A 25,691-nucleotide genomic window follows, 5' to 3' on the forward strand; every position below is an offset into this window, starting at 1 on the left:
AGCTGCTCTTTCTATATTCTAGAGATTCCCACAACGTAACAGTTTATTCCAACACGTTTCATTAAAAAATTAACTATGTTTTCACCTTAGGTAAGGTATAAACATTCACAGTTGAAAAGAGTTACCTTACAAATTCCACCTTGCCAGTTGTCAACAAATAGTTGAGGAAATATTCCCAGAACCCATATATATTAATTTACCACACAGAAGCATTCCTGTTCTGAGATCAGGGACGAAGATCTTTTAAGATGCATACTCCCCTTCCCTTTCTTAGCACTTAAAGCTATTTGAATAGCATAACAATGAAGTGTTTTGCCCACTGGAGAAAACCACTGATTTTAAAGTTTGTTTCACAATTGCAAGTTTAAAAAAAATTACATAACAGGATAATTAGACATACTTACAAGTTATAGTATTTCAGTTTCAGAATGTTGTTCTGAGGTTTGTACTGCCATGCACAATATAGGCAGTGCAAAAAGCTTCAATTTCTACGGTTTTCAGGTAAAAAAAAAAGGTTTCCGGATGAGTCTTGCAGTATATACACCCTAGTATTTGCTTTGTGAAAGCCAGCAATCCAAATATGGTGTAATTCAGAGCAGAAAACGGACCACCAGTGTACTTAAGAAAAGCCAAGCGAAACTTTTTCCCCTGCAAACAGACTTAATCAAGTTCTGAAGTGGCTTTACTTTTCAATTTTGCAATTGTCTAGCATTGGGAGATTGGCAGGAGGGCTCCTAAATCATGGTTTCCGCCCAAACAGTTAAGCTTGTATGTTAAGTCGTTGAATCTCCCCAAACTGCATTCAAAATTCATGTTAGCAGCCAGTTTCAGGCAGAATTTGCGATCACCTTTTTCCCTGTCTTCCCTCATGATCAGAAAACATTTTGCTAGAATAGTTCACTGCAGAAAAGTGAATTCAAGTAGACCAAAAAAAGGGACATACAAACTGCTTTTTTGCTTTGTACATGGTAGGCTAGTGATCTACTAGTACCAACATTATGAAGTTCTAGGTCAGTGTGGAGCAGGGCTAATTAAGGTAGTTTTAGCAAGCACCAATGATTAATTTCCAGAAAATGGCAGCCAAGTTTCTTCCTCACTTCCTCCCAGAGCAATGCAACCATTACAAGATTTGTTGCATGACTGAAACAACTGTCTTCATTGAAAATAATAATAATAATAATAAATTGGGGAAAACAGGGATAAAAGATGAGCAGAGATGGAGCAAATAAATTACCCCGAGGTACAGATCTAAGGTGGCTCAGAAATAATCCTGTCTTCAAGACAGCCAACATCCAATTAGCAGCAAGGCCTCTGCTCAGGGATCAGGCTGGGAAGGCGAGGGAGATGCTCACTGCCACTTGTAGATTTTCACCATCTTCTCGGTCAAAGTAGCAAGGAAGTTGTTGCGATTCACCTCAAAAGGACAGACATCCAGCACAGGAAGATCAGCTGGCAGTTTCTGGAGCAAAGTCCCGCTTCCTGCATCCCAGATCTTCAGGATGAAGAGAAAAAAGCCGTAATTCACCGCATGTCTCACTGGGCAAGACATGGTTCCACAAACTGCAATGCTTTACAGGAATTGCCACTTCCTAATAAAGCTACCCTCCTTTCCTGTCCCCTGATAAATGGTTTTTAGAAGAGTTCAGACTACAGCAATAAAGACCAAATAAAACAGAAAAAACTAGCAACTAGCCTCCCTCTCTTCTCACCTCTAATAAAGAGTCCTGCATGTGTGCCTCACAGCTGAGTTCATCCTTTTCCTCCCAGTCTCCTATCTCTAAGGAAATAAATACAGAGGACAGGCAGCTCCAGTCCCAGCTCAGGGTTCTGCTACACAAGAGGCTCTCTAGTGGCATGGATGTATGTTGTGGCAATTGCAACACACTTGTACCCTCGGCTCTATCACTCCATGCTTTTTGTGACTTACAGTTGTGGAAGAAGAAAAACAATCAATACCTAAGACTACCAGCAAAAGGCAAAGTTCCTATCCAAAATTAAGACCATACCATGGCAGACGTTGACGCTTCATCCCCCGCACACACAAGGATGCTGCCGTCATCTTCCGGACTTTGAAAAATGGCATTTTTGGTTAAGAGTTTGCACGTTGGACCAGCAATAAGAGTTTGAATGGGGTTGCACGAACAGACCATTTCATCATCTCTGTCTGTCAGCTGAGTAGATGTCAGCTCCATCACCACACACTGCAAACAGTTGTTGTTTCTGTCTGTGAAAGGACGAAATTGAAAAAAGTTACAAAGTCGGAAAGTATCCACACGCAACACTGCAGAAGCATTTAAATGAGATTCCTGGTTGATGGATGTTTTGACTTCCTTAAAATGCTGCTTGTCTGCACACTGAGATCATTGCTTTATTCTACTCTGAATGCCAAGGTGGGGCTTAATGCCTACTACACAAGTGGCGTTAGTAACATTCTCTGTAAGTTTGCTTGCAAAGCAGGATTCCAAACTGGGGCAAAAGCACAAAGCTCTGTCTCTACTGGAGCCATAATTCTTAACATTTCCAGGCAGTGAGAAAGACATGTTGACAGGGGATTCTGGGACTGTGAAGGATGCTATGTTGGAAGAGGAAGGGATTGTGGCTGTGTCTGAGGTGGAAGCAATGGCCATGCGGAGAAAAGGAGAGCCCAGGCACGTACATTAAAGGAACTCTGAAATGAGTCTCTCCTCCATCTTCAAATCTTTTTTAACTGACAAATAGGAGGCAGCCAGAATAGTGGCCAAAATGTACTACCAGCAATGCACTGCAGTCCAAAGTCACCCTCCTCTTTATAAGTAACAGAACCCACCATGAACAAGTACTGTAAAGAGAGGGGTTACACCATCTGGTTAAATGAAAAGGGAAAGGGAGAAAAACAGAACGCTCTCCTGGGGAGGATTCTGTGTCCTGATTCTATGCATCCGCTGGGCCAATCCTAGCCCTGAGCAAAAATATCCATGGATGACAACTTACTGGGCCTGAATGTTGCAAGGCAGTGCCGTGTGTTGGCTTCTGTCTGAAGGTTAATGCAACCTCCGGATTCAAGGAGGAGATCGTGAGGTCGGTAGGAATTGCTAGACTTCTGCTCCCAAAAACAGGCTCCTTCCAGCGTTCCAGACACCAGTCCACCATATGGTAGTGAGGTTGAAGCCATTCGAGGAAGATAAGATAAGGATACCACAGGACACCTGATGGGGCGTCAAAAAACCCCCAGCAAAATCAGTATTACCAGGCCATTCTCTCTGGTTCCCTACTCATCCTAAAATGAAAATCTTTATAGGAATGTTTAAAAATGATTTCAAAGAGGGATGAAAATTAGAAACCATCTGACTTAATACAAATGTTGTTAAGACTGAAATCCTCTGCTTACTTCAGATTAAGCATTACTAAACATTGTAGAGATAAGGGTGACTTGATTCACATGACTCACAACTGCTCAGAATTGCCACAAGGCGCATTAATGCAGAACTACTACAAGCAGGATAAATGTGCTCCCCAACTGTATCCTCACTGTATTCTTTCCAATTCCCTCCCATGAGAATGCTAATCTGTGCAGTGACTTAAGAAGTGGAAATGCATCTATGGCAAGATTACTTCTGACATTAGCTCGTCTGAGGCCCTTTGCTCTCATCAGTTGGGAGTTTATATCCAGTAAGGAGTTTATATCCTGTATCCAAGTCTTCCAAGCAATTCTTTGTCAACAAACATGTTCCTAGCCTACAGCATGAAGGGTTTTTCAAATAATACACAGCCTTAGAAATGAACTTATCACAGAGATATTTTAAAATCTTCCATGGTCTCAGTTTAGTGTTTGGAAAGTAAAGTTATCTTATGAAACCCCTACCTGGACCTCGGTGGAGCCAGTTCCTGGACGTGGGCGTTTGTGTCCCGCAGATCATAGACTAGGACAGATCCATTAGCCAGCCCAGCATAGACGTAGTTGGTGTCGTCAAGACACCAGCAGCAGGACCAGATGGGGCGGCTAGTAATATAGGTCTGTACAACAGTGTTTGTGGTTAAGCTGAGAGAAAAGGAGAGAAGAACGTCTCAGTATTCTGCGCCCATTCATACCCTGTGCCTCTTCCCTTGGCCCATTCCTATTCAACAGCAATAATGGCTACCACGCAGGCTAGGAGACCATTTCCCAAAAAAGACCACAGGCCAATTCTGAGCCATGCAGGGAAAAGCCTCTTCACTACCAGTAGAATCATAGGGCTGGAAGGGAGCCTGAAGGTCTTCTAGTCTAACCCCCTGCCCAAGATAGGAGTCCTTATACCAGCGATGGCGAACCTTTTAGAGACCGAGTGCCCAAACTGCAACCCAAAACCCACTTTTGCATCGTCGGGTGCCGGGTGGGTGTGGCCCATTGGCTGGGCGTGGCCAATTGGCTGGGTGTGGCCCATTGGGTGGGTGTGGCTGCAGTGGTAACGGCAGACCGGGTGGGGCTAAAAAGTTCAATCAATCAATTCCAACTTTGCAAGATCTTTTTTTTTCCCCATGAGAAGTTGAAATTGACTGATTGAACCTTTTTTTTTTTTTGCACACGGCGGCGGAGGCCTAAAGCGAAAAGGTTTTATAAAACCCAGCTGAAGGCCTAGGACTGGGGCGACGGTGCGCGTGCCCACAGAGAGGGCTCTGAGTGCCGCCTCTGGCACCCGTGCCATAGGTTCGCGACCACTGACTTATACTATCCTGGAGAAATGACTGCCCATTTTTTTCTTAAAAACCTCCATCGATGGAGCACCACAACTCCAGGAGGCAAGCGATTCCACTGATTAATTGTTCTCACTGCCAGGAAATTCCTCCTTATTTCCAGGTTGGGTCTCTCTCTGACGAGCATCCACCGTTTCTTTCTTGTCTTGCCCTCAGGTGCTGTGGAGAATAAATCAAGCCCCTCTTCCCCTGTGACCGCCCTCCACTATTAGAAGACGGCAATCAGGCTTCCCCTAAGCCTTCTCTACATTAAGCTAAGCGTACTTAGTTCATCATGATTTAGCCTCCAGACCTCTTATCATCTTTGTTGCTCTTCTCTGCACACTTTCTACAGTATCAGCATCTTTTTTTGTACTGTGGTAACCAAAACCGGACGCAGTATCCCAAGAGTGACTTCCCTAGTGCAGTATACTGCTATCACTTCACGCAGTCTTCAAACGATCCCTCCTTTGGTGCCGCCTAGGATCCCATTGGCTTTTTTGGCAGCTGCAGCACACTGCTGGCAAATACTTCACCTGTGACCCACCAGGACACCTAGCTATGCCTTTGGTTTTTCTTCCCTAAATGCAGGACCTTACCTTGCGGGTACCGCGTTTCCCCGAAAGTAAACCCTACTCAAAAAGTAAACCCCAGCAGATTTTCGAGGGATGGGCCTAATATAAGTCCTCCCCCAAAATTAAGCTCTAGCGCAGGGCGGGGCGAGTCGGTCCAGATCTTCCGTGCAACCGCCAGAGCGCCTCCCCCCCCGCCTGCCAGGGCCCTTCGCCAGCGGCTGCCGGTGGAACCCTCTCCGTCCCACCATCTGCTTGCCTGCGGCCGCAATGAACCAAATCCTTGACAAGCCCCGGCCTCCACCGCCCTGCCTAACTTCTTCAGATCTCACGAGAAACTAGAAAGTCTGATATTTTTTTTGCCCCACAAACACACAGCGAAGGCTGAGAAGCGAACGGAGAATCGCAATGCAGCTGAAAGGCAGGTTAGTAAAAAAAAAATGCTTGGGGAGGCTAGGGTGTCTGGGCAGGGGGTTTGGTTTGTTGTGGCCGCAGGCAAGCAGACGGTGGGACGGAGACGGTGGGGCCGGCGGTAGCCAGTTCCACCGGCGGCGGCTGGTGAAGGGCCCTGGCAGGCCGGCGGGGGGGGGGGTTGCTCTGGTGGTTGCACGGAATATCTGGGCTGACTAGCCTAGCGCCAGGCACGGCACCCTTTCCGCCGCCACCCACCACGGCCACACCAGTACCGTTCCTGGTCCGCCACCATGCTCTCGCCCCCACGCTGCTTCTCCACCCCGTGCATAGCCCCCGCCCTACCACCGCACGCTCGCGGCCTACTGGTGCCAATACCGGCAAAAAAGTAAGCCCTCCGCAAAAGTAAGACCTTTGGCTTATTTCAGCGCCCGAAAGACAGGGTCTTACCTTCGGGGAAACGCGGTACTCACCTTGTGAGCCTGAGCGAGTTGTCCAAAGAAGCAGATAAGAGCAAACCATCCGCCCGGTTGCTGAAGGCCAGGCTCCGGATCTGCTTGCTGTGGATGGGGACGTACTGGTTGCTCTTCAGGTTGACGGCGCTCATCATCTTAATTCCATAACCTCAGAAGAGAAAAGGCCAGTTAGCAGAATCCTCCCTTCCCTCACTTGGTTAAGGCAGCCGCCAGGCATTCCCACCCCTCTTTCTAGCCCCAAGGCCTCGCTTTAGCTACTGACTCACCGGGAAGGAGAGTCCTTTGCGGAGAGGGCTGCGAGATCACCAGGCAGCTCAGGGGGTCACAGTAGGCCATCACCCGGCAGTTGCCCATCTGAGAGACCAGGAAGGCTTTCTCAAAATGGTACTTGTGCTGACCCTGGCTGGAGGAGAGGCAGCCGGGAAAGCAAGAGCCAGCACTGCTGGACGGCTGAGAGGAGGAGCTGGCGCCGTGCCGGACCAGCAAAGCCTTCAGCTCCTGCAGAAGGGAAGGCAGAAGGGAGCGTTAAGTCGAGCCCAGAGAGACAGCTGCCTCTGCCTCAGTCTTCCTCAACCTTGCCCAACTTCAACCCCCAAATTCTCCAGCCAGCATTCTGGGAGCTGAAGTTCATACACCTTACGGGTGGCAAGGTTGAGAAACGCAGTTCTACATAAAGGGCATGGTTAGGCCATGAGAGGGCTAGCTAAGCCCCTCCAGACATTCTTAAGATCAATTCTCAGAAACCCCATCCACTTAATATAGACTAGGTTTGTGGAAATTGCAGCCCAGGGTTTCAAAGCACTCAATTTAACAAATCTTCCAAGTTCAGGGAAAAAAAAGAAGAGAATATTAGATTAAGGTTTAGAGTGAATGGACTGAAACAGATCACGTTTAAAGGAATCCATTCCCCCCCCCAGCTCAAATCCAACAAATCTAATATTATTCACTATGTGTCAGTGAACCATCCCCCCAACTAAACAATCGTTTGCCTAAATTCAACTTCTGAAAGAACGAAAGAGAAAACGCTTCCTTGCATTCCTCTGCCTTCTCCCCCTGACCCCAACTAAGATCAAGAATCCTCAAGCTTTCTGCATAGCTACGCTTTGTGAATTTCCAGATGGATCACTTCTCCCTATTTCCCCAACTTCCATTTAAAACATAGTTGCAAATTACCAATTTAAAACAGGCTTCTTTTTTTCCCCCAACAGTAAATCCCAGATAAGGGCAATATATTTTATACATCTCTTATTTTGTAATGATCCAACTTAAAGGAGGGTTGTTTTTTTTTGCCTAGTCAGGAAAACCCTAAACAAAGGAGAGTAATTTTGTTAAGTTGTAGATGAACTTTCTTCATTAGTTAGACTAATGTTTGGGGCCAGCAGTTATAAATGTTAATGGATCGTATTTATGACCATTGCTGTGTCCCAAGGTCGCCTTTTGTGACCTTCTGACAAGCAAAGACAATGGGGAGGATTCAGCTAACAACCCTGTTATTAACGTATTTAACTACAATGACTCAATTAACTGAGGCAAGAAAGGTCATAAAATGGGGCAAAGCCCACTTAACAACAGAAATTTTGGGCTCAGTTGTGGTCATTAGTCCAGGACTTCCTGAATGACTGCAGCTAATCTTACCTGTACTTGCTGCTTCAGTTTGCTACACTCCACCGTCATGACCTGCAGCTGAAGGCGACTCTGTGCTGATTCTAGTTCTACTTTCCTTCGTAGGACTTGTTCCTTTTCTAAAGAGCTACGACAAAAAAAGGGACAGATCTGGTTAGAATTTTGGATGGGAGATCCCCAAGAATTCCCAGACTGTAGACTGGATTGAAAAACTGAGAAAACATCACAGAAGGAGGCACTGACACATTATTTTCCTATGGATTCCAAGATGACAAAGTCCCAGATCTCAGGGCCTCAGGCATCCAAAGCCATTCGGTCTTGCCAGGGTTCAGTCAAAGCCTGGTATCCCCCATCTAGGCCCCTAAAGCCTCATTGAAACGCAAGGAAACAGTCTGAGGGAGGCTGCGCTGATCTATTCTGTGCACAATACATTTCAATAAAACATTCTTTTGGCCTGATCTTCGACCATAAATGTACGTACAGTTTCCCGTAGGAGATGAAGGTAAACTAGCATCCATACCTTTTCATGTTTTCCTGTTCAGTGGTGTCCAGTGCTTTCAGAGTACGGGCATAAAGGACAACAATATCTGCGCGTTTGGCTTTCTTATTGCACTAAAACAAAACACAAAATGAAAGTGAGTCACTTTCTGGCAAATAATCTATTGCTCAGTTATGGAGGTTTGGAGTAAGAACACAGAATCAAGTTGTATGTTTACTTATCATCAGGGTAGCAGTTCTATATTTTTCTTTACGTTCCTGGATGTCCTCCTGTGTGCTACTCATATAACATCCTTCAGAATGGAACTTTTGTTACTGTGCCAACTCTGCCTATTAGTGACTAATTGGTCACAGAATTCAGGCCTTGAGAGGGCTTGGGGATATGGCTGCCACCCCAATGCATTTTTTTTCTTTATTTGGGCTCTTCTGCTAGTGTCTGTGCACTTTTAAATGACTTTGTTAAATTTACCAAGAACCTTATGTTAACTTTGCTTGTCAAAAGATTGCAAAAAGTGATAACATGACCTTGGGACACAGGAATGGCCATAAATATAAACCAGTTGCCAAGCATCTGAATTTTGATCCCATGATCATGGGGATGCTACAAAGATTGTAACTGTGAAAAAAATGGTCATAAGTCACTTTTTCAGTGTAACTTTGAACGATCACTAAATGAACTGTTGTAAGTCGAGGACTACCTGTATTTAAATGTACCATGAAAAAAATAGCTGAAGCCAAAATATTCTAACACATTTAGAATGTACCAGTAGCTGAGCTAAGACTAAAATTGTTGTTTCACTTGGCAAAAGTCACTTAAAAACCCTGCAACTGCTCTCCTTAACTTTTTATTGCCAAGTCTTTCTTGCTAAAAGACTTTTACCTGGGGGCATTTGCCCACTTGGCCCTTCAGCCACCTCTGAATGCAGCTGTAGCCAAAGAGGTGCCCACAGCGCAGTGCAGCGAGACGATGCTCCCCAGCATTGGTCCACTCTTCGAAACAGATGGCACAAGTATCCCCACTTTCCTCTTCCAAAGGAACTAGAGAGGCCACCGGATTGCTTTTCTTTAATGGAGTTGTCTGGAAAAAAGAAAATATGGAAGGTAGCTCAGGTAAATGAAGGCCCAGGTATCCAACTTCACCTTCTCTCACCTTCTTTGGCTGGGAAGCAGTGACTCTAGAATCAGGATGCTCTATCTCATTAGAATTATCTCCAGGAGGCTCCATTTGATTTGAGACAATTACTAAAAGGAAAAACAAAGGAATACTTCACATAAGGAAAGCAAAACTTATCTATATGAAAGTGCAGCCCTACCAATAAGACATTTCAATTTTAAAGAAGAGACAAAAAGAATTAGCAAGTTATTTTCATATAATTCAAAACCACAAAAAACTCAGGCATAAGCATATAGAGTTCAAGACAGACTTAATCAGACTATTTTACATACAAGTTACATACAAATATACAAATTAGTAACAGATCATTACTGCACAGTAAAGGCAATGCCAGACCCAAAATAAACTGTCTTTGCCCAAGACTTTTAATCTTAGCTCAGCCAATTTCTTAGAATTCCTGGATACAAAATATGATCCATCCTATGCAACAGGAGACCTAAAGCAAGAGCGACGTTTATTAGGTTTGGTCAAAACAGTCAAGACGGCATCCACAGCAGACTAATCAAAGTTCTACCTGTTTTTAATGTGCAACGTGAGCAGAGCTTCAATTATGCCACTGCAGCCACCGTTGATTGTTTTGAGCACGTCCTGTGGACTGAATAAATAGACTGAAGCTCATGAAAATGTCACACCAATAAACAGATTACTCTGATCAATGATGGGCAAGGTGTCCGGAGTCATTTACGTATATTTAGATTTCCAAAGATGCACAAACAATGCAAACCTTCCAAGCCAATTAGAGGTATTTCCTCTAAGCTTCTTGCCGGTTCCTCCTCGTCCTCCGTGGGGTTGCTGCTGTCACCGCTGCTCTCAGAGTCACTCAGGACCACTGTTTCATCTGAGCTGCTGTCATTGTGGATTACTAGAAGTGACGGTTCTGTTGCTTGGGTCCTATTGACCTGGAAATAACTGTCCAATGATGCTGTGGATCTAATCAACACAATGCAAATGTGTGTATTAGGGTGATATCAGGCGCCTCTGCTCTTCGGATTCTAGCCCCCCTCGCAAAACGTGAGATAAAGCATCTCCCCTGATCTCAGCGACTGAGCCCTGCAGACTCCAACTCCCAGAATTCCCCAGCCAGCCCAGCAGCGGCCTTGACGCGCCTGGACTCCAACTCCCAGAATTCCCCACACCTTCAAATTGCCGAGATCGAGAAGGGCGACGAAGTATCAGTCCCATCCCAAAACCCAACTGCGGAATTGCGCGTTCAACCCCCCCGAGGTCACCCACGGAGCGTCCCCGGGGCTCGGCCTGCCGCTTCCTCCGGGGGCGTCTCCGTAGGCCCGGCTAGCCCGCCCAGGATCCGTCGGGTGGGGACGGGAAGGCCGCCGCCAGGCGGGGGGCAGTGCGCGGGGCCCGCTGCCGCTCACCTGGCGCGGGCTGCCCGTTGGGAGGAGGAGGACGACGAGGAGGCGGCGGCGGCGGCGGAGGAAGGCGCTGCCCGAGGCAGGCCGGCCAGGTTCCTCCGGGAGCGGCGCCGCCTTCGCGACTGCGCAACCAAGGCGTCCCGAGAGGAGCGGGCACCCGCCGGACGGCGCCCCGAGGCCCCGTCGCGATCGGCCGCTGCGGACGGCTCCCCCTCGGCGGCCTCGGCCACGGGCGGCAGGTCCACCTCCATGGCCTCCTGCGCCATCGGCCTCCCTCAGAGGAGCCCCGCCACGCACGCGCCGGCCAGCCGCTCAATCCCCCCGCCTCCCGCCCGCGGGGCCCCCATTGGCCCCTAGGAGGCGCGCGAAGGCACGGTTTGATTTCTATTGGATGATATCCTACAACACAGAGACGCTGCATTGGCTCCCTCGACCGCCACTCTTCTCGGTAGGCTGGGAGCGTAGAGGGGAAGGGGAAGGAAAGGGGGGCTTGGAGGACGCGCATGCGCATTTTCAAGGCCGGCCGGGAACCGCTCGGCGGCGGCTGCTGCGGTTAAAAAAAAAAAAAAAAAGTGGGTTTTTCAGCCTGAGGTGCGGGAGTCGCCCTTGCGCGATTCAGATCCTTTGGGCATGAAACGCACCGCTAGATTTTTTTTAAAAAAAAAAGACACTGGAAATAAGATAGCATTAGGGGGGGAAACCGCCTGTTTCAAACAGCAACATTGAATTATTAGGGCAGTGATAGCGAACCTTTTAGAGACCGAGTGTCCAAACTGCAACCCAAAACCCACTTATGCATCATCGGGTGCCAGGTGGGCGTGGCCCATTGGGTGGGCGTGGCCAGTTGGCTGGGTGTGGCCCATTGGGTGGGTGTGGCCTATTGGGTGGGCGTGGCTGCAATGGTAACGGCAGACAAGGTGGGACTAAAAAGTTCAATCAATCAATTCCAACTTTGCGAGATCATTTTTTTCCTGAGAAGTTGAAATTGACTGATTGAACCTTTTTTTTTTTTTTGCACATGGCGGCAGAGGCCTAAAGCAAAAAGGTTTTATAAAACCCAGCTAAAGGCCTAGGACTGGAGCGACGGCGCACGTGCCCACAGAGAGGGCTCTGAGTGCCGCCTCTGGCACCCGTGCCGTAGGTTCGCCACCACTGTATTAGGGCATTACAAGACAGAAGACAGAGAGCAACGTGTAACAAGAAAGGAACTGTTATTTTATAGTAGTGAAGGAAGACACACACACACACACACACCCCTCTGATAGAAGACATCTGGAGGAAGGAAGAAAATTTAATCACAACAGTTTAAATCTTTCCAAAGTAGAAATAAGCCCTCCCCCCCAAAAAAGAATTAATTAAATCACCAGTCCTTTTTAAATTAAAACAAACACTCTGTCGACTCTAGCTCATTTTCAGAACCCACAACCTCAAACAACCCAAGTGCAAACAAACAGCTACACAACTTGAACAAACATTGAAGATAAGCTTAACTACAGGAATGCAGGACCGCCTACCTGCAATTAAGACTGATAGGATTAGAACAGAAACACAGAAAAATACATAAAATTGTTTAAGTGTTGTAGAAACATTTGTGAAGATAAAAATATTTGAAGCTGCATTTTGGCTTTGCAGCAAGCTAAGTGTCGATTTCTTTTAACTGAAAGAGCATAAAAATAAATACCATGAGATGGGGCGTCTATTTGCTGACTGCCATTGGCAAAAGAGTATTGGGGAGGGGGTTTCAAGAAATTGTGGGGGGTTTGTCCAAATGTGACTGAATTGGGCAGTTACAAAGAGTTACGGAAAACAGAAGTCAGTCATTTTATTTCAGTCATTGACCAGCAAAACAAAACGAAAGAGGCACAATTGATTAGAGTAAAACAAGCCATAAAATCATCTATGTACTACTAAAACTCCCTTCTGTAACCTTTAGCTGGGTGAAACTGTGCATAAAGGCAAAACCTAACGAACCAGGTACCTCAAATGGACTAACTTATAGAATACATCCAAAATCTGGCAGGGCCATGATTCCTATGGAATTGAAATTTGGCAAATTTCATAAAATATTTGATGACATAAAACTTTCATAAAGCACATTGTGACCTAATACAAAATATCATAAGACGTTTCCTGTGGTCCACTGCTGACGTTTGACCCAGCTACACTGTTCAAGACGGGCTACTTTCAAAGCAGAGACACCTCTGAATGTTCCCCAACTTTTGCAGTGAAGGCAGGACATTAGAAATTCTGTCATTATTGCAGGCCTTGAGGAACCTGCTAAGGGAATATCTCTGAAAGGAGTTAGGATGACCCCAGGGTTGTCTAGTAGTGTAACAATACAAGTAAAATTGCCAGTTGAAGTTAGGAATTTGGGATGTATAAATTAATATAGTAATATATAATACAATTTATACCAGGCAACTAAATGGTTGTAATAGCAAAAAATGCCCATTTAAAATATAGAGAGCTGTTAAAATTAAAACCATGGAAAAGCTGTGATTAATTATATAACCAGAGAAAATGTAGTGATGTAAGGTATAATGAAGAATACATAAGGAATTGTTTTGGTTTCAAAACTAAAAGTTAGAGCCCAGTTATAGTATAGGGAGTCCCCAGTTGGGGACCATTTGAAGTTACCACAAACCCTCCAACTACTTACAATCTGATTTTGCAGTCCAAAAGCACAATCGCGCACACACACATACCATATGATCACATTTTTGATGCTTGACAATACATTTGTAGCCATTTGTAGTCTCCTGAGATCACGTGACTGCAGTTTCCAGCATTTATTTCGGGTTGACAACAAATGCTCATTAGGTATAATGGATTCATTTGCTTAACAACGGTCGCACAAAAAGTTGTAAAATCAGGCACAGTGACACGGTGACTCATTGAACAACCACCACAACTTACGACCTTGCTTCTAGGTTCATTTATGATCGTAGGTCGAGGACTATCTTTATAACGACTATATTGTGAAAGATTCTGGCAGCCAGTGACATTAAGACAAAAATAAGATTCAGTTGACAGTAAAGATATAAACCATTAAAGTAGAAACAAAATGGACAGCTGCATTTGAAATGTTTCCAAACACAAAATACTTGGGAGGTGTTTGAAGTCAAATTATGGCAAATGGTATAAAATATGGGACAATTTTTGGCTGTAATCATTGAAGGAGAATCTGATTGGTCTGACAGAAGCAATCTGAGCTAGAAAAATCAGCAATCAGGACATTTGGTGCTGAGCTGGGCTAGTAATTTCTGGGGAGGATCCACAAAGAGGGAGCAATGTGATACAGGGAGTCCTCGACTTACACACAATGGGAAGGGGACAAGGGAGGAAAATTAGCTAACAAAAGTCGGCGTGAACTCTCCGTTCTGGCTTTACACAAGTGCAATTCACTTGACTTCTAGTAAGCTACACCTTTCTCAACCAAAGGACTTAAGGAGCGGTTTTACTTAGAAGTCCAGGTTGAGGCAGGTCTGACATTGCCATTCAACATCTGGGGGAGAGGGTCTCCTTATTTGCTACCCCGAACCCACCACATTTTGCAGAGCCAATAGAAGGTTTGGGTTATTGGCCAAGCTGGCTAGTGGTTCAAAGATCAGACTGAGCCAAAGAATATTGAAACGTGGGGGAAAAAAGAGAAGGTTCAGGTGATAGAAGACGTCTTCCACGATCACTGACTTCCATTCATGAAATCATTGTTACTGCTGTCATCCTGGTCGATGAGGAGCTGGTTCACAATAACTGCAAGAAAATATATCAGTTTTCAGAAACATTCCTACCTCAGTTTTGTAGCTCAAACTTTGAAACACAGGGGCATTCGTCTGATTAATAAATGAGTATCAATTCCATCTTTGCTAGCGTCATGGCTGCCGTTCTGCTGAGCTACGCATCATATTTGTGATGGTTGCAGTGTCCCGGGTGTCACGTGATCACCTTTTGTGACCTTCTGACAAAACTCATTTCATAAATGTCTCACTTAGCAACAGAAATTTTGGGCTCAATTGTGGTCGTAAGTCAAGGACTACCTGTATACTTTTGGCTAAACATGGACCAGGAATCCTTCTTTTCTAACTGACCACGTTGGGACCGTTGACAGCTAGTGAGATAAGGAAGGGTGAGCATGGAGGAGTACTTATGTCTAGATTCATCTCTCTCCAAGTGCCCCAATATTGGTGCGCCATTTAGTGTTGTGTTATATATAAAACTAGCTATAAGTTATGCCTCAAACCATAGCTAAAAGCAAATGATGGCTTACTGAAATTTGTGAACCCAACCATGTAGCCAAACGCCTGATGCTTTCTCATACCTTCAGTAGTTGGGCGCTTGGAAGGGTCATAACTCCGACACTGGTTGATGATTTTCTGTAAATAGGGTGGACAATCTTCTCCTAAAGGCTCCTGTACCTTTTTCTTATAAACCTTCTTATAGATTTCTTGAGAGTTGCAACCTAGAATCCCAACCAGAGAGGTGACAAGAATTCACATAGACGTACGTACATATGGCTTGCCTCCAGAAATTGTGGGTGTTCCATCACTGGAGATTTTCAAGAAAAACCATGGGCCATGGTGGTCACTTTTGGGACAACCATGACTTGGATGATTGAGAATCTCCAGAGACATTTTACTGTTGCCTTCTACCCTTTCTACTTGGATTTTTCATTTCCAAGACTTCAGCAATGTCAGTAGATTTTGTTGGCCACACTGCAGAGATCTTTGTAAAGGTGAAATAATAGGGGGAGGGTGTGTGCTTAAGCAATGCCCGGCTGATCATCTTCTGCGATCATCCCTCCTAGGATGTGTTGAAAGATGGATCTTTCCTGACTGTTGCAAAGATGGGCCAGACCTGCCCAAGAGGAAAAAGAGCAGCAGATGTGGAAGAGAAACAAGCAGGAAAGCAATGAATCACCCCAAACTGTAGCTAGCTGGTCTTTGTCTCCTCAGATGAAAAGGAAGTTCTAGGATCCTCTGTGCAGATTCACAAAATCCAACTTCCTCAACCCAAGATCTGGGAAGGTCCTTGACCCAGGTTTCACTTCTATAGGCTGTTGATTCAAAACGCCTCCATTTTAGGAACCTCCAACGCAGCCAATCTGAGCTGCTCTGGAACCGATGCCATGTCCCTGGACCTCTGCTTGTGCTCAGTCTCCAACCGCTGAGCTGGGCTAAGACCACAGCAAGAGGAAGGGTCTCAGTGTTCCTTATCAGCCTTGACCAGGGCTGGGGGCAAGGGAGCTGCTTCCCTTTAGCAAGACCCCTTATCTCATCCTGCCTGCAAGCCACTCTGCTTTCCTTCTTCCCTGCTGATGGGGAAGTAGGCCACAGCACGGAGGCTTCCACTGGTCGTCAGAAAGACCAATCTTGAGTACTGCTCAAAGGGTGAGGCAGCTTAAGAGGCTTCAGAGCAGAGTTTCTCAAGCTGAGCAACTTCAGTTACCCCCACATTTCAACTTTAAGCAGGATGGACCTCACGTATGGCTGGAGAATTCTGGGAACTAAAGTCAACCCCTGTCTTAAAGTTGTCAAGGTTAAGAAACACTGCTTTGTGGGAATGCCATGAGAAACAGCCCCGACATTAGAGAAGGATTGGTCTTTCTGACGACCAGATAACTGTCTTCCAGTATTTGAGGGACTGTCACAGAGAAGAGGAGATTGATTTATTCTCCAAAGCATCTGAGGGCAGGACAAGAAGTAAGGGGTGGAAGATCATTAGATAGAGATCCAACCTAGAATTAAGGAGGAACTTCCGGACTATGGAAGCAATTAAACAATAGAACAGCTTGCCTCCCAACATTGGGTGCTCCATCACTGGAGGTTTTCAAGAAAATATTGGACTACCATTTGTCCAGGATGCTAGTATAAGGGCTCTTGCCTTAGGCAGGGGGCTCGACTAGAAGACCTCCAAGATCCCTTCCATCCTCACAATTCTATGTTTTTCACAGAGGTTGTGCCACAGATGAAACAGGAAGACCCCTAGGCCCTTTCTACCTGCAGCATCTTCCCCCGTAGAAGAGAACCCAGACCTTCCCCAGAGAAGACCCCAGCCCTCACCTGTAAAGGGCAGCTTCCCAGTTGCGATCTCCCACAGCACGATCCCGAAGCTGGAAGAAAGGAATGCAGCAGCTGTCACACAAGGAGGGAGAGAGCTGGCAGCTCCTTCCCCACCATTATCAGGAATGGGGATGGTCCATCTGAGTATGCCCTGCTGGGCTGAGGACACCTTGGCCAGATTCGCACAATACTATTCAGTCTCCAACCAAACAAGCCACATCATGATTCTACTGAAGGCTTTTATGGTTTTCACATTTTGCAAAGCTAGCTAGCAGTGGCTTTTTCAATAAACCATGGCTAAGCAAACTGCTAATGTGTTGCGTAGATGGAGCCACTGTGGGATTCGTGGCCCGTGGCCCCACCTTGAACGACACCAAGGGTACGTCATGGCATTTTGTCCTCTATGACTTATGAACTATGACCTATTATTTGCTGTTTGTATGTACACTGTGAGCTTATGCACTGCAGATACATTCCTTGTGTGTCCAATCACACTTGGCCAATGAAGAATTCTATCCTATCCTATCCTATGTTGTGCATACACAGTTATTGGAATTTAGCCAAGTCATGGTTAAAGAAATTTAGTAGGACATCTGAACTCTGCCACTTCCTCCTTTCATAGTTGCTCACTTAAGGGAATCTCCAGAAAGGAAACTGGGGGAGATTTGATGCCACAGAAATTACAGACATTCGGCTTCTCTTCTCAAAGGGGTCCCTGGAGAGATGTGCCTCAGCAGGGAGGGGCACATGTTGCCATAGATCCCTGACTGTGTGCTTCCTGGCTGTCTGCGCACACACTTAACCTTGATACTGAATTAACCCATTTTCACAATACTGTGAATTCCAAACAAATGGAAAAGGCTAACCCGCATAGAAACATGCATACGCCGGCAATCCTAATCCACTTTAAAATTAATCAAGTTTAACAGGACCTAGAAAGGCAGAATTCGGTCTGAAACTGACCCCGTTACACCTAGGCCATTCTGAGCTCCAGACAACAATGTGTTGACCCAGCACAACTCTTCATAGCTGCGAAGAGGCAGAGAGGTGGTGGCCCAGCAGGACACATACCTGTATATTTCGCTAGCCAAGTTGTATGGATGATGTAAAGAGGCCAGGCCCTCTGGGCAGATGTAGGCTAAAGAAGAGACCTCCCTGGAGACTTTGTCCTTGCTTTTTCGACTGATGGACGATTCTGTTTGGTCCAGTTTAAATCCTGACAACTGAATGGAATGGAGAGAAGGTGAGTTCTCTGCAGCCTGTTTGGAAGTGCATCGACAGCGAATGGAGTTGTGTTAACAGGGAGTCCCTGTAATTCTGACATTCACCCCCCCTAGAGATTCTTTCAAAATCATCCCCATTCTTATACCTCCCCACAATAGTACAACGAGGGCTTAGTTCACTTCAGTGATGGCTGGGTAATGCTAGGAAGATACTGACTCCCTCAAACACAACACAACCTCCTAAGGGCAGGTTTACGTAGGTTTTACTCCCATTTTCTCCAACATAATCTCACTGAAGAGAAATACGAGCCTGCTCTTACAGTTCCACAACAATTAGGCTTTTGTGGTCGTTGCCTTTAAGACACAGTTTAAGTGAATCACTATAGTCGTTTAGTCAGTAACCCAGTTGTTAAGTGAACCTGTTTTCCCCATTGACTTTGCACGTCAGAAGATCGCAAAAGGGGATCACATGACCCAGGGACACTGCGACCCTCATAAATGTGAGTCAGTTGCCAAGCGTCCGAATTTTGATCACGTGACCACGGGAATGCTGCAACGGTTGTAAATGTGAAAACCATCATAAGTCACCTTTTTCAGTGCTGTTGTAACTTTCAAACGGTCATTAAATGAACTGTTGTAACTCAAGGACTACCTTTATAGCATAGAAACGCTACATGCAGACCTCACCTTTACGCAGTAGCCCTTGGCAACCAAGAATTTGGAACTGTTGATGCAATGATGCAGTTGGCATTTGTCTCCTGTCTGGTGCAACCTGCAGCCAACAAAAAGGAAGAGCTTCATCCGGTTCTTACGTACAGTTTATAGCAATAGCAACAGCACTTAGACTTATATGCCACTTCACAGTGTTTGCAGCCCTCTTTAAGCGGTTTACAGAGTCAGCATAATTGTCCCCAACAATCTGGGTCCTCATTTGACCGACCTCGGAAGGATGGAAGGCTGAGTCAACCTTGAGCCAGTCAGCATTGAACTCCTGGCAGTCGGCAGAGTCAGCCTGCAATACTGCATTCTAACCACTGCGCCACCATGGCTCTTAGGGGCAAGACTGGCGGGGTCCAAGAAAAGAGCCTTTCCTGCTGTGGCCCCCACCTCTGGAACATTCTCCCATCAGAGATGAGATCTGCCCCCACATTCCTGGCCTTCCAGAAGAGCCTAAAAACATGGCCCCACAACAAGGGCCTCCTGCAGTGGGCCTGGCTGACAGGGCAGAGAAGATGCACATCGTCTTGGTTCTTAATGTTTAATCTTTTTATTCTAATTTTAATTGTTTTTAAAGCACTTTTTAACTTTTTGTTATATTGTAAACTGCCCAGAGTTGCTGTATTAGTGAGATGGGCAACACTGAATTTTAATAAATAACTTAATTTAGTAAATTTAATAAATAAATAATATTTCTCCCCGCCAGCCACACACACCTGTACAGCCCAGCGGCCGCATCCGAAGCCATGTCGCTGCGAACCTTCCAGGGCAGGTCTTGTTCCTTTCTCAACACTTCCCTCAGGGTGCCTTTTTCACAGAACTCGGTGACGATGGAGAACTGGGGGACCAGCCCTGAAGGAACAATGATCCTCCATGAGTGGATGCTACCCCTGGGAATCTTTCCCACTTAGCTCTCCTGGCCCGGATACTTCATCCCTCAATCTATGAGATTCTCAGTCATCCAGGTCATGCTTGTCCCAAAGATGCTTCTTCACGAGGCAACTGGTTGTAAGTCGAGGATTACATAGCTGGCTGGGGAATTCTGGGAGATGAAGTCCACCCATCTTCAAGTTGCTAACTCGGAAAAACATCAAGTTGGAATGAAAAATACACACATCTTGCTGATGCGCAAGAACAGGTTTTGTGCAAAAAACTATCTGTGGCTGTGTTAACCTCCTTGCTGGAAGAGCTGAGGCTAAACGGCGGTGCCTGTAAGAGCCTGCCCCTTGCGTTCGGACCCCCGCCCAGGGCTTTCCACAATCTGTTGAAGAGCTGGGTCTGAAAAGCCGGCAATAAACCTTGCAATTCTGCCAATAGGGATTGATGGCACCATTATTACAGCCTCTCCTCACGTCCCCTTTTCTGCAGAAAATCCCTCCCCTTCCTCTGCACAAAGAGACTTCATGACTTGGTTGCATCAGTCCTCGGCATATATCCATTCGTTTAGCGACTGAAGTCACAACGGTGCTGGAAAAGGTGACTTATTATGACCATTTTTCACACCTATGACCATTGCAGCATCCCCACGGTCAGGTGATTTACATTGGGACGCTTGACAACTGGCTCATATTTATGATGGTTGCTGTGTCCCTTGGGGTCACGTGATCGCCTTTTGCGACCTTCTGACAAGCAAAGCCAACGGGGGGGGGGAGCCAGGCCCACTTAGCAACTGGCAAAAAGGTGGTAAAATCCAGCATGGCTCACTTAAAAAAGCCATGGAAATTCTGGCCCCCTAAGCCAAGGACGACCTGAATCCATCCCGCTTAGCCGCTTCTCAAAATCCAAGGCCAGCCCCCACAGGCCTTACCGCTTTCGTCAATGCAGATCCCGTACAAGCGCACGATGTAGGAGGACTCCAGCCTCTTCAGCGTCCTGATCTCCTCCTCAAAGATCTGCCTCACCTTCCTGGGAGAAAGCGAGCACGGTCAGTTTTCGGCAGGAGCCGCTGGCCTGGCCCCCAAGCCCCACCCAAGGAGAGGGAAGGATTTGCAACGGTGAGGTAGAGATATACCAGGGGTAGGCCACCTTGGCTCTTTGATGACTGGTGGACTTCAACTCCCAGAATTCCTGAGCCAGCCACGCTGAGGGGAAAGGGAGAGGTTGCCAAGCTGAGCCATGCTGGCTCAGGAATTCTGGGAGTTGAAGTCCATGAGTCATCAAAGAGCCCAGGTTGCCTACCCTTGAGATACACTTTTAATTCAGAGTTGTAATGGACCACAGCAGAGTTATTATGATGGCTAGCTGAGCTTTCATTCCACCACCACCACCCCGCTCCTCTTGATTTCTAAAAGCAAGGAGAAGCATAGTAAAGGAGAAGAGAAAATGGCTGCATTTTCATCAGTTGTCAAGGTGGGAGCATCCAATGTTAGTAGCGTTGACATTAACCACCTCAAATTGACTGTTCAGAAAGACAGCCTTCCCCAACTTCAATGGACCAAGGATAAAAGGGGGAGGTGGGAACAGGAGGGATAAATGACGTGAAAAGAAGAAAGTGGACATAGCAGCTGGAGGAAAAAGTTGGCTGAATGTTTTGACCTGAATAGAAGGTTCTCCCACCATCCCCACCATCATCCTTCACTCACTTTGTGTTGATGGTCACGGGGTTTTTGAAGACTTTGACGGCCACCGGACTTCTGTAATATTCTCCTTTGTACAGGATGTGATCTTTCATCTCCAACAGAAAGGTCATCTTTGTTAAAAAGTGCTTGTTTATCTCTGTGATTTCTGTATGAGCTCCTTCCTGCTGCCCTGGAAACAGGATTGAACAGAACAAAAAGAGAGAAAAAAATGAGGCTAACATCTTACATTTTTCAGTCACAAAAATAAAAACAGCCGAAGGGAGAGAGGGACTTTCCAGCAGCCTCTGAAGAATGAGGAAAAAGAGGTCAAAATGGCGGCTGAGACAGGATGACCGAATATCTGCATGTTTTTATGTGCATTGCATTATCCAATTGTAAGCCACTCAGAGTCACCTTGAGCCGCAAAATGGGTGGCAAAAATGTCTGGAGGGTGGACGTGGCAGTACCTGGAGACAGCAGAAAAGAAGAGAAAGAACTGGAGAAGATAACAAAATACAAAGACCTGCAAATAGAAATAGCACAACTGTGGTGAAAGCAAGCAAAGGTAGCACCAATAGTAATAGGTGCCTTGGATGCAATCCCAAAACATTTGGAGCCCCCTTGAGCACCATCGGTACTGACAAAACCAGTCAACTGCGAAAGGGTTTTGCTTGGAACAGCTGACACCCTGTAAGGATACCTCTAACATCATCAAACATCCATTTCAGACTATCCCAGGTCCCTGGGAAGGACTCGGTCGGTGGACAAAACGCCAAATCCAGTCTGAACATCTGGTTGCCTGTGCAACAAACCATAATAATAACCCAATTACACACCTATCTGGATACCGCTGTAAAAACTGGAAGGAAAAAGGCAAGACGCAGAGGTGTTTTCTTTCAAAAGGCAACCGGACTTTCTTGTTTTGCTTGAAGGTGTTTCGCTTCTCATCCAAGGAGCTTCTTCAGTTCTGACCAAATGGTGGAGAATGGAAGGATTTATGTGCCTTGCAGTCATCTGATCGTTAGTACTCTTTCTGAGAGCTGTTGAGGCCATTTGGACGTTTATCTGTGTCCTCGGGGTCACCTGACTCCTGTGGTCTATGATTTTTTTCTGGAAATCCATCTGAAGGGTGCTTATCCCAAAATGCATCGCTAAATGTTATGAAGATTCTCGGTCATCCAAGGTCCTGAGTGTCCCAAAGGTGCTTTTTCAGGAGGCAACTGGGCTTTCTTTGTTTTTGCTTGAAGACGTTTGGCCTCTCATCCAAGAAGCTTCTTCCGTGCTAACGACCAGGTGACTGCAAGGAATATAAATCCTTCCATCCTCCCCCATTCAGTCAGAACTGAAGAACTGGATAAGAAGCAAAATGTCTTCAAGCAAAACAAAGAAAGTCCAGCTGCATTTTGAAAAGCACCTTTGGGACAACCATGACCTTGGATGACCGAGAATCTCCCTAGAAAAGAAAAGGGCAAGGCAGAATTTTTCTACCTGACACTATTTTTATTGGGAAATGATGCAAAATACCTTCTGTCGTTCTTCTTTTAGATTTCCTCTTGTAGGTTTTGGTGTGCTGGGTTGTCTCTGTGGAGAGGTTCCATCCATCCATAGTGCTAGATTTAAAAAAAAAGTCTTTCCTTTTCCCTTCCAGTTTTCGTAGCAGCATCTATACGTGTTTGTGTGATTGGCAGCCAGTGGCCTAATAGCGGCAATATTCATGTTCTGCATGTTGAATGCAGTCACGCAGTTCTGGCCTGGGTCATCCTCTCTCCATGGTAGGGAATCGTGATGGCCTCTTTTGAAGACAGAGAGAAGCTGCTAAGATCTCAAAATACCAGGAAATGATACTGCTGACTGTTGTCGTGATGCAACAATCTGAATACAAAGGTTGGAAGGTCATGAAAATAGGGGGCCTTCTCCAACTTTAATTTGTGGCCCCAAAAGCATATTTAGATGTGTAAGACTGGAGGCTTTTAAGAAGAGACTAGAGTAGACAGTCACATCTGAGACGGCATAGGTCCTCCTGCTTGAGCAGGGGGCTGGACTAGAAGACCTCCAAGGTTCTCTTCTATTCTCTTCTCTTCTCTTCTATTCTTATTCCTTTCCATATTCTATTCTATTCTATTCTATTCTCTTCTCTTCTAATTCCTTTCCATATTCTATTCTTATTCCTTTCCATATTCTATTCTTATTCCTTTCCATATTCTATTCTATTCTATTCTATTCTATTCTATTCTATTCTATTCTATTCTATTCTATTCTATTCTATTCTATTCTACTGGCATTTCCAGAAGAAGACAAAACATAGGGCAGCTTTCCCTGGTGAGAATCCCACAGAGGAACCAAACTCCAGAATTCCCACTCTGCATGAGTTAGCATCTTATCTCCCATTGAAGATGCCTCCCCAAACCCTTTATGTAGCTGGGATGCTTTTCCTGACTCTAATTGCTTAGAAACATTTGGAACTTATTAGAGAGAGCGAGAGAGAGCACCCATCCCATTTTTCAAAGGAAGGATATTTCAACAAAAGACAGCCCTACCTTTGGCCATCTCCTTCCAACAAACTTTGTCTTCCGCTAGATCTTGGCAGCATTCCTTGCTCACCACACACTTCTCAAAGCTTACTAGCACCTTCTGCTCCACCTGCAGCTGCAGCAAAAGTCCTTGACCCATGTCACCAAAGCGCTCGTTCAGATCTGCAAACTCTTCCAGCATCTCACCAGCCTTCATAAACCTCTCCAGCATGTTATGGCTATTGTGCTTCTCAAAAAGCTCCTGGGCTTCAAGCAAAAGGTCCAACATGTTCTGCAGCATCCATTTCAGACTGGAGGACAGTTTGCTGATGGACTGAGCCTGGAGGAGCTCAATAGGTCTCAGGAGGGTCTCCATGCGCTTGACAAGGCGCTCTTTCTGCTTCTTGCAGTACTTCATCTGCTGATATTGACCATAGATGATTTTCGCAACGGCTAGAATGCGCTCCATGATGTCCATGGCTGCAAGGACAACCCCATGAACAAAGCATGACTCAACTAGAATGGGTCCTTCATCTAACTCTGTTACAGTAGACAACTTGCAACAGACCACAAGTTGTTTCTTGAAGCCTGTCCCATTTCGTTATTGGAAATCCTAACTAACAAACCATGAGAATTGTAGTTCTACAATTTAGGGAGGAGGCCCTCAGGCCCTCCATGGAATTACACTGAGCAAGCTTCTTTGGCAAGAGTAAACCGCCATCACCATTGAGATTCCCAGTCATCCAGGTCATGGTTGGACACGTTTGCACTACTCAGGTGACCTTGAGGACACAGGTAAACCTCCAAGTGGCCTCAAGGACTAAAGAAAGCAAATGACCAAGCTGTCTGCAAGGAATATAAATCCTTCCATTCCCCACCTTCCAGTCAGAGCTGAAGAAGCTTCTTGGATGAGAAGCAAAACGTCTTCAAAGGAAAAACAGGAAAGTCCAGTTGCCTCCTGAAAAAGCACCTTTGGGACAGCCATGACCTGGGTGACTGAGAATCTCGGTAGACATGTAACCATTTGGTTTTAGTAAAGGCATTCTTTTCACTACAAATGGAGTTGAGAGTCCTGCTTTCCTAGAAGACCAAGCTGGGGCAAGGCTGCCATCCATATTAATGCCAAGAAAACTTCAGACTGGAAGAAGATAGTAAGAACTGAAGTCAGCTCGAAGTAAAGCCTACTTTGGCATAGCATGGGATGCAAGGATAGCATTATATCTTGGGGCAAGTGGCTTCCATGAAAAGTCTAATGCAGGATGTGAGCAGGTCCTCTCCAGCTCTTCTCCACTCAGTTCCTCCCCAACTAACAATTTTTGTAAGTTCAACCTGGCCTCAACAAGTTAAAACTGTGTGAGACGTCTCCCTCGCGGGTCCCCTCTTCCCTAGAAGCATCATCATCTTTCTTTCTTTCTCCCTCCACCTCCTCCAGCTTACCTCGTGTCTCTAAGGTGGCTTCTCCTCGTCTGGGTTCAAAAGATGCTTTCAAACCTTCAGCAAAAGTCCTGCAGTTCCTCTTTTCCAGATGTTGGCCTCTACTTCCTGGCAAAGAGTGACGAAAGGGGTTGTGCAAGTTGGGAAACCCCCTGTGCTGCTTAAGCTGTAAAAAGAGTTTCAGTTTCTGAAAATACTCCAAGCTCAGAGGAAGGCTTGTTAAAAATCTGGGCTGAATGATTAAATTTTCATCCTGCTTTTATTACTTGATAAGAGTTGCAAACATGCCTAATATTCCTTCCTCCGGCTATTTTGACCCACAATAACAATCCTGTGAGGTAGATTGGGCTGAGAGAGAGACTGGTTCAAAATCACCC

The 25,691-nt window shown here is 45.8% G+C and overlaps 2 protein-coding genes across 2 annotated transcripts; both read right to left on the reverse strand.

Annotated features, from left to right (window-relative positions):
* Nucleotides 1-8: 8 nt before the first annotated feature.
* On the reverse strand, nt 9-11,079 carry RFWD3 (ring finger and WD repeat domain 3). The gene is made up of 12 exons (XM_029284125.1): nt 10,817-11,079; nt 10,159-10,373; nt 9,420-9,511; nt 9,150-9,347; nt 8,292-8,383; nt 7,784-7,898; nt 6,415-6,646; nt 6,146-6,296; nt 3,842-4,018; nt 2,971-3,185; nt 2,007-2,224; nt 9-1,492 (listed from the first exon to the last, which is right to left on the reverse strand). The coding sequence occupies exons 1-12, from the start codon at nt 11,077-11,079 to the stop codon at nt 1,349-1,351; spliced, it is 2,112 nt and encodes a 703-aa protein (XP_029139958.1). The 3' UTR covers nt 9-1,348.
* A 2,683-nt stretch (nt 11,080-13,762) lies between these two features.
* Nucleotides 13,763-25,336, reverse strand: MLKL (mixed lineage kinase domain like pseudokinase). The gene is made up of 10 exons (XM_015815870.1): nt 25,318-25,336; nt 23,908-24,360; nt 21,395-21,560; nt 20,620-20,717; nt 19,529-19,664; nt 18,783-18,867; nt 17,944-18,095; nt 16,873-16,922; nt 15,132-15,272; nt 13,763-14,566 (listed from the first exon to the last, which is right to left on the reverse strand). The coding sequence occupies exons 2-10, from the start codon at nt 24,356-24,358 to the stop codon at nt 14,496-14,498; spliced, it is 1,350 nt and encodes a 449-aa protein (XP_015671356.1). The 5' UTR covers nt 24,359-24,360; nt 25,318-25,336; the 3' UTR covers nt 13,763-14,495.
* Nucleotides 25,337-25,691: the final 355 nt, after the last annotated feature.

Source organism: Protobothrops mucrosquamatus, unplaced genomic scaffold (genome assembly GCF_001527695.2).
Source record: "Protobothrops mucrosquamatus isolate PMUCROS unplaced genomic scaffold, P.Mucros_1.0 scaffold381, whole genome shotgun sequence".
Lineage (NCBI taxonomy): Eukaryota > Metazoa > Chordata > Lepidosauria > Squamata > Viperidae > Protobothrops > Protobothrops mucrosquamatus.

Excerpts from the sequence above, each read along its gene's own strand:
- RFWD3 (XM_029284125.1), bottom strand. The coding sequence starts at position 11,079 with ATGGCGCAGGAGGCCATGGAGGTGGACCTGCCGCCCGTGGCCGAGGCC. Across the intron at positions 6,297-6,414 it reads GCAAAGGACTCTCCTTCCCG|GTTATGGAATTAAGATGATG; the intron begins GTGAGTCAGTAG and ends TTCTCTTCTGAG. Across the intron at positions 2,225-2,970 it reads CCTTGCAACATTCAGGCCCA|ACAGAAACAACAACTGTTTG; the intron begins GTAAGTTGTCAT and ends GTCCTTTCACAG.
- MLKL (XM_015815870.1), bottom strand. The coding sequence starts at position 24,358 with ATGGACATCATGGAGCGCATTCTAGCCGTTGCGAAAATCATCTATGGT. Across the intron at positions 19,665-20,619 it reads GATCTGCATTGACGAAAGCG|GGCTGGTCCCCCAGTTCTCC; the intron begins GTAAGGCCTGTG and ends TTGTTCCTTCAG. Across the intron at positions 15,273-16,872 it reads TGGGAAGCTGCCCTTTACAG|GTTGCAACTCTCAAGAAATC; the intron begins GTGAGGGCTGGG and ends TTGGGATTCTAG.